Raw genomic sequence first — 8,263 nt, 5'->3', positions numbered from 1 at the left:
AATCTCTCAATATTGCAACTCGAGGCTTAAATTTTTTCTTCAGTTCTTTCAGCTTGAGAAATGCCGAGCGTGTTCTTCCCTTTTGGTTTTCAAACTCCAGGTCTTTGCACATTTCATTATAGTAATTGGTTTTGTCTGCTCGAGCTGCTCTTTGAAATCTTCTGTTTAGCTCCTTTATCTTGTCATTCCTTCCATTTGCTTTAGCTACTCTCCGCTCGAGGGCAAGTTTCAGAGTCTCTTCTGTCATCCATTTTGGTCTTCTCTTCTCATCTTGTTAGTGTTGACATAATGGCAAATAACAACAACAACATTTGACTCAATGGCAAATAACAACAAGAACAACAAAATGATCCACCAGGGAATAACATCAAACCAAAACCAAACACACTGCCATCTAGTTGGATCCAACTCATAGCAACCCCTCCTTGGGTTCAGAGGCGGTATCACTATAGAAGTAGATTGCTCAACCTTCCTTCCAAGAAGTGGTTGGTAGGTTTGAACTGCCAGCCTTCTGGTTAGTAGTCAAATGCCTTAGGCACTATGCCACCAGAATGCATAACCTGAATCTAGTTATGAGTAAATATCAGCACACACAAGCTGCAGGCTATTCTACAAAAATAACTGCAAAGTACTCTTCAAAACTGTCAAAGTAATGAAGACAAAGTCTATGGAATTCTTGCAGATTAAGAAAGTACAACAACAAATGCAATATATGACCCTGAGTTGCATCATGAACTAGGAAAAAAACACCTCTCCCCTCCCACTTTGGGAAGCAGAAGGGGAGGCCTATGAAGGATATTATTGGGAGAACTGAAAAACCTTTTAATATCCACTAGAGATTAAATAACAGAATTGTACACTTATTAAAGTTCTTGACTTTGAAAATTATATAGGGGTTATGTAAGTAAATGTCAACACGATGTCTATGGTTTGTGGGAATGGGTCTAATTGTGTGTGTGTGCGTGTATTTATACATGTATGTATAAAGAGAGAGAATGATAAAACAAATATGGCAAGAGCAATGTTTTTGCTTCTGTTGTTAGGTGACCTCAAGTCAGCTCAGACTCATAGCAACCCATATACAACTCATATACAACAGAACAAAAATACTCCTTAGTACTGCACCATCTTTCAGAATCTTTGCTATGTTTGAGCCCATCATCACGGTCACTGCATCAATCCATCTCACTGAGGGTCTTCCTCTTTTTTGCTGACCCTCTACTACTTTACCAAATATGATATTCTTCTACAAGGACTGGTCACTTCTGACAACATGCCCAAAGTACGTAAGACAAACTCTGGCCATTCTTACTTCTAAGTGTAGCTTCCAGCTATACTTTTTCCAAGAAAAATTTGTTCGTTTTTCTGGCAGTCCATGGTATTTTCAGTATTCTTTGCCAACGCTACAATTCAAAGGCATCGGTTCTTCTTTGGTCTACTTATTCACTGTCCAGCTTTTGCACACATATTAACCAAATTCACTGCCACTGAGTCAATTCCGACTCACAGCAATCCTCATTGGGTTTCCAAGGCAGTAAATCTTTATGGAAGCAGATTGCACCATCCTTCCTTCCCCAGAGCAGCTGTTGTTGTTGTTGTTATGTGCCATCAAGTCAACCCCGACTCATAGCGACCCCTCCTTGGGATTCAGAAGAGGACACGGAATGAGGGATATCATTAATGATGTCAGATGGGTCTTGTCGAAAGCAAAGTAGTGATACTGCCTAGTATCACTACAGGAGTAGATTGCCCCATCTTCCTTCCAAGGAGTGGCTGGTGGATTTAAACCACCGGCCTCCTGGTTAACAGTCAAGTGCCTTAGGCACTATGCTACAAGAGCTCCTTTAAACTGCCAACAGTCAAATGTCTTAGGCACTGTACAACAGGCTACTGGAGATACCACAGCTTGGGTCAAGTGCACCATAGTCTTCAAAGTGACATCTCGGCTCTTTAACACTTTCAAGAAGTCTTTTGTAGCACATTTGCCCAATGCAATACATCATCTGATTTTATGATTGCTGCTTCCATGGGCATTAATTGAGGATGCAAATAAAGTGAAATCACTCACAACTTCAATCTTTTCTCAATTTATTGTGATGTTACTTATTGGTCCAGTTGTGAGGATTTTTGTTTTCTTTATGTTCAGGTGTAATCTATACTAAAGGTTGTAGTCTTTGCTCTTAATAAGTAAGTGCTTTACTTTCAGCAAGCAAGGTTGTGTCATCTTCATAAAGCAGGTTGTTACTGAGTCTTAATCCAATTCTGATGGCACGTTTTTCTTCATATAGTCCAGATTCCGGATTATTTGCTCAGCATATAGATTGAACGAGTATTGGGAAAAGGATACAACCCTGTCACTCACACTTCCTGATTTTAAACCATGCAATATCCTCTTGTTCTGTTTTAACAATTGCCTTTTGGTCTATGCACAGGTTTCTCATGAGCACCATTAAGTGTTCTGGAACTCCCATTCTTCAAAATGTTATCCATTATTTGTCATGATCCACATAGTCGAACACCTCTACATAGTCAATAAAGCACAAATAAGTAAACATCTGTCTAGTTAGTACTCTTTGCTTTCGACAAGACCCATCTGACATCAGCAATAATATCCCTCATTCCATGCCCTCTTCTGAATCCAGCATGCATTTCTGGAAGTCCCCTGTCAATATACTGCTACAATCATTTTTGAACTATATTCAAGAAAATTTTACTTGCATGTGATATTAATGGTAACTGTTCGATAATTTCCACATTCTGTTGGACCACTTTTCTCTGGAATGGGCACAAATATGGATCTCTTCCAGTCAGTTGGGCAGGTACCTGTCTTCTGAATTTCCTGGCATAAACAAGTGAACACCTCTAGCAATGTATCCATTAGTTCCAACATCTCAGTGGGTACTCTCTCAATTCCTGGAGATTTGTTTTCACCAGTTCCAGTGCAGCTGGGACTTCTCCCTTCAATACCACTGGTTCTTGAACATAAGCTACCCTCTGAAATAGATAAACATCGACCAATTCTTTTTGGTACAGTGACTCTGCGTATTCCTTCCATCATCTTTTGATCATTCAATATTTTGCCCTTAGAATCCTTCAATATTGCAACTCCAGGCTTGAATACTTTTATTTTCTTCAGTTCTTCAGCTTGAGAAATGCCAAGCATGTTCTTCCCTTTTAGTTTTGTAATTCTAGGTCTTTGCACATTTGTTTATAAAAGTTTGTCTTCTTAAGCTGCCCTTTGAAATCTTCTGTTCAGCTCTTCTACTTCAACATTTCTTCCATTTGCTTTAGCTACTCTCCATAAGAGCAAGTTTCAGTCTCTTATGACATCCATTTTGGTGTTTTCTTCTTTTCCTGTCTTTTCAATGACTGTTTGCTTTCTTCATATATGATGTTCTTACTGCCATCCCACAACTTGTCTCATCTTCAGTCACTGGTGTTCAATGTGTCAAATGTACTTTTCAGATGGCCTCTAAATTCAAGGAGGATATAATCAAGGTCATATTTCAGCTCTCGTGGACTTATCTGAATTTTCTTCACCTTCAACCTGAACTTAAATATGAACAACTGATGCTGTGTTCCACACAGTCAGCTCCTGGCCTTGTTCTGATTGATAATACTAAGCTTCCCCATCACCTCTTTTCATAGATATAGTTAATTAGATTCCTGTGTATTCCATCTGGCGAGTTCACACGTATAGCTTCCATTTATGTTCTTGAAAACAGGAATTTGCAATAAAGTAAGTCATTGGTCTTGTAAAATAATGTCATGAGGTCTCCAGCATCATTTCTATCACCAAGGCCATATTTCCCAACTACCAATGCTTCTTCATTTCCAACTTTCGTATTCCAATAACCAGTAATTATCAGTACATCTTGATTGCATTTTTGGTCAATTTCAGACTGCAGAAGTTGGTAAAATCTTCAATTTCTTCATTTTTTACTTTAGTAATTGTCGTGTAAATTTGAATAATAGTATTAACTGGTCTTCCTTGTAGGCATATGGATATTATCCTACCACTGACAACACTGTACTTCAGAATAGATCTTGAAATGTTCTCTTCAATGAATGTAATGCCATTCCTCTTCAATTTTTCAGTCCTGGCATAGTAAATCATATGATTATCCAATTCAAAATGGCCAACAGCAGTCACTTTCAGCTCACTAATACCTAGGATAGCAATCTTTATGCATTCCATTTTCTTTTTCCCCCCACAAATTCCAATCTTCTTAGATTTTCACTTGATACATTCCAATTATTAATGGATATTTTTAACTATTTGTTCTCAATTTGAGTTGTATCTCATCAGCAAATGAAAGTCCCAAAGGCTTTACTCCATCTACATCAAGAATGACTCTACTCTGAGGAGGCAGCTGTTCCCCAGTCTTATTTTGAGTACATTCCAACCTGGAGGCTCATCTCTGACACTTTATCAGACAATATTTCACTATTCAAAAGATTTTCAGTGTTCAGTTTTTTCAGAAGTGGATGGCCTTGTCCTTCTCAGTCTGTCTTGGTCTGAAATTGCTGCTGAAATCTGTCCACCATGGGTGACTCTGGTGGCATTTGAAATACCAGTGGCATATCTGCCAGCATCATAGAAACATGCAAGCCACCACAGTACTACAAACTGACAGATGAGTGGTGGACAAAAGCAACCAGTATACATATATAATCATATTACATATAATTACAGCATATTAATGTATATTACATATATTTACATATATAAAGAGAAAATGATAACAGGAATATAAAAAAAAGCAACTAGTGAATCTGAAAGAAGGATATAAGCAAGTTCACTGTGTTATTCTTGCAACTTTTATATAATTTTGAAAGTTATTTAAATTTTTTTGTTTTAATACAAAAAAATAAATATGGTCCATACAGGAAAAAGATTATACATGTGTTCATATATTTTGAAATTTTTTTAAAGACTATTTTTTAAAATAACACTTGCCACAGACTGGGAAGATACCTGTAATCGACAAAATATAAACTTCCAAAAGCAAAAAGAATTCTTCAAATAAATAATGAAAAGACAACCCAACACAAAAATGGATATAAGTATCAGCAGACAATTCACAGAGAGAAAATCCAAATGATCAGTAAACTACTAACCAAAAAACAAACTCACTGCTGTAGAGTTGGATCTAACTCATAGTGACTCCTCCTTGGGTTTCCAAGGTGGTTATCACTATGGAAGTAGACTGCCCAACCTTCCTTCCAAGGAGTGGCTGGTGGGAAGACCCTCTTTATATTTTATTCAACTCCCCGTAAGTTTTTTAAACAAAACTATCTTTACTTCCTGATAGATTCACATTTTAATAAGAATGATTTTGTTCTTTAGCACTAATTAATTACTTAATAGACTACATAAGAGTCATTGAAGAGGATAAGAATTGCATAAATAATAATTACATGTAAGAATTACTAAGTAAGAGTTAATTACATGTAAAACTTCAGTACCATCATTTTCAAACAGGAATCAGGTTTTTTTTTTTTTTAATAGCAGTATATGTATTGTTGTTTTTTATTCAGACCTATTTACCTTTATCATTAGCTTTCTGCCTGCAACTTCAAGGTCATTTTTCAATTTTCAACATAAAATCAGTACGGTAAGAAAATTAAAAAGAACAATCATTTGTGAATGCCACCACCCAGATTAAGGCCCCTTTGCATACTTTACCCAGCACACAACTTGTAACCTCTACTAGCTAGAGGTAGCCACTATATTGAATTGACATCTATCATTACTGGGGATTTTTTAAATACTTTCTGAGTATGTGTGTGTTATGTGTGTGTGTATATATCCCTAAACAGATATTTTCATCTTCACTAGTAAATCAAGGAACTTAAAATTACACTGAGACATAGTTAATTTTATAGGCATTAAAATGGCAAAAATATTAAAATCTAGCCCAATGTTGTCTAAGAAATGGAGCAAAATGAACTGTCATATAACTGCAATCATACAACAGCGACAGGGTTCACAAAGTCAGCTTCATCACTATAGCAAAACAGAATGAGATGAGGAACACCTTTGTTCTGCTCATAGTCCTGTGTACACAAATGGCTGGAAATGGAGCTGATCAGACAGCCTGTTAATCAGGACAGATAGGCTCATTCAGGAAAGATCACCAATTTTTAATAAAGATCGCTACGTAGTCAAATAGGAGAAGGGGAAAAAAGCAACACAGACTATCACAACATCAAAAATATTTGTACATACCTGTCCCAGTCCTCATTCGCAGCTCTTCTTCTCCAAGACCGTTCTGCACCAGGTTTATCAAATTGATCAAAGTCATCATCTGTAAAGGATTCATTAAAATCATTCTTACTACATGAAACCAGACAAACAACACAAAAATGTTCAAATATTCAAATGGTGCTGGCAAAATTGGATATGCACTTGCAGAAAAATAAAACAAGACCCATATCTCACTCCATACACGAAAGCAAACTCAAGCTAGATCAAAGACTTAAATGCAAAACCCAAAACTATAAAATTCATCAAAAATAAAATAGGGGCAAATCTAGGGGTCTTAATTTACAGCATAAATAGACTATCAAACATAACCAAGAATGCACAGGAGGTGGAAGAGAAGCTAGATGACTGGGACCTTTTAAAAATTAAATTCTTATGCATATCAAAACACTTTGCCAAAACGGTAAAAAGAGAACCTACAGATCGGGAGAAAATGTTTGCCTATGACATATCTGACAAAGGACTTATCTCCAAAATCTATAGAAAATTTCAACACCTCAACACCAAAAAGACAAATAACCCAATCACAAATGGGCAAGGTACATGAACAGACACTTCATTAAAGACGATATGGTGGTGGCCAACAAACATATGAGGAACTGCTCATGATCATTAGCTATTAGAGAGATGCAAATCAAAACAACGATGAGATATCATCTCACACCAGCAGTAACAGCAAAGTTCCACAGGACAGAAAATAAAAATACTGATGAGGCTGTGGAGAGACTGGAATTCTCATACACTGCTGGTGGGGCCGTAATATGGTACAACCATTGTGGCAAATGGTATGGCGTTTCCTTTAAAAACTGAAAATAGAAATACCATTTGACCCAGCAATTCCATTACTAGGACTATACCCTAAAGAGGTAAGTGACAGGATACGAACAGACATATGCACACCCATGTTCACTGCAGCACAATTCACTATTGCAAAGAGATGGAAACAACCTAGATGCCCATCGACAGATGAGTGGATAACCAAACTATGGTACATTCACACAATGGAATACTATGCTACTTTAAAGAACAATGAAGGATACATGAATCATCTCACAAGGTGGATGGACCTGGAGGACATTACGCTGACTGAAAGAAGTCAATCTCAGAAGGACAAATATCATATGAGCCCATTACTGTAAAAAGACAAGGAAGGGTTTGCTTAAGGAAGGGAACTCACTTTGTAGGTACTTGAACAATTTCTCTTAGAAAGATCAGCACGAGGCTAGTCCCCATGAGGCGGAGGTCAAGAATGTCCCAAATGTCCAAACTACCATACCACTCCATCATTTCAGACACTAATCCCTCCTCCTCCTTCTCCCAGTAATTTCCCCAGTCTTAGGGTTCTGAATTTCGCTGTAACGCCTCACAGAACTCACAAACACCCAAGGGTTTGTTTCACGTAGTAGTGGTGGAGGCTGGCAGGCTGGCGAGTCCTGGGTCCGTAAGTAGGAGTGGCGGAGACTGGCAGGCTGGCAAGTCCCGGGTCCGTGAGTAGGTCTGGCGAATCCTCCCAACTCTCGGGGTTTGATGAACCCCGATCAGTAGATCAGACGGCGGCTATTGTCCCAAATCCAGGGATGAGATGAGGATGATCCAAGAAACAGAAACCGAAGCAAGAGGAGGAGCGAATCTTCCCAGGAGATCCACCAGCAATGCTCCAGCCCAATCTATCAGTTATAACTGCCAAGGTCTGAATTCCAACTGCCAGTCATTAGAGGGTCCCTCAGAAACTTGACTTCCACCAGCAGTGCTCCAGCCCAGTCTATCAGTTATAACTGCCAAGGTCTAAATTCCAACTGCCAGTCATTATAGGGAATGACTACTACCAGCTGCCCAGCAAAGTTAATACGTGAACTTAACTATCACACCACCCCAAACAGGCATAGATAATGGGATTTACAAAACACCACAGAATGGAGGGCAATGGCTAGAAGGGCCACACCAAGCAATTCACTGCATTCCACCCCCTGGCTCTTCTAGCCATTAGCCCTTTCA

General features: G+C 38.3%; 1 protein-coding gene across 1 annotated transcript in view; it reads right to left on the bottom strand.

The window, feature by feature from the left end:
- The window catches only part of RBM33 (RNA binding motif protein 33), a 205,479-nt gene that overhangs the window by 156,823 nt on the left and 40,393 nt on the right, over positions 1–8,263 (bottom strand). Inside the window, exon 4 of the mRNA XM_042782629.1 lies at positions 6,233–6,340. Within this exon, the coding sequence (XP_042638563.1) occupies positions 6,233–6,340 (108 nt within the window). The remainder of the gene's footprint in view (positions 1–6,232; positions 6,341–8,263) is intronic.

This window comes from Orycteropus afer, unplaced genomic scaffold, assembly GCF_000298275.1.
Source record: "Orycteropus afer afer isolate SDZICR_OR568_19922 unplaced genomic scaffold, OryAfe1.0 scaffold00396, whole genome shotgun sequence".
NCBI lineage: Eukaryota > Metazoa > Chordata > Mammalia > Tubulidentata > Orycteropodidae > Orycteropus > Orycteropus afer.
This window is presented reverse-complemented; position numbering and strand designations above follow the sequence as displayed.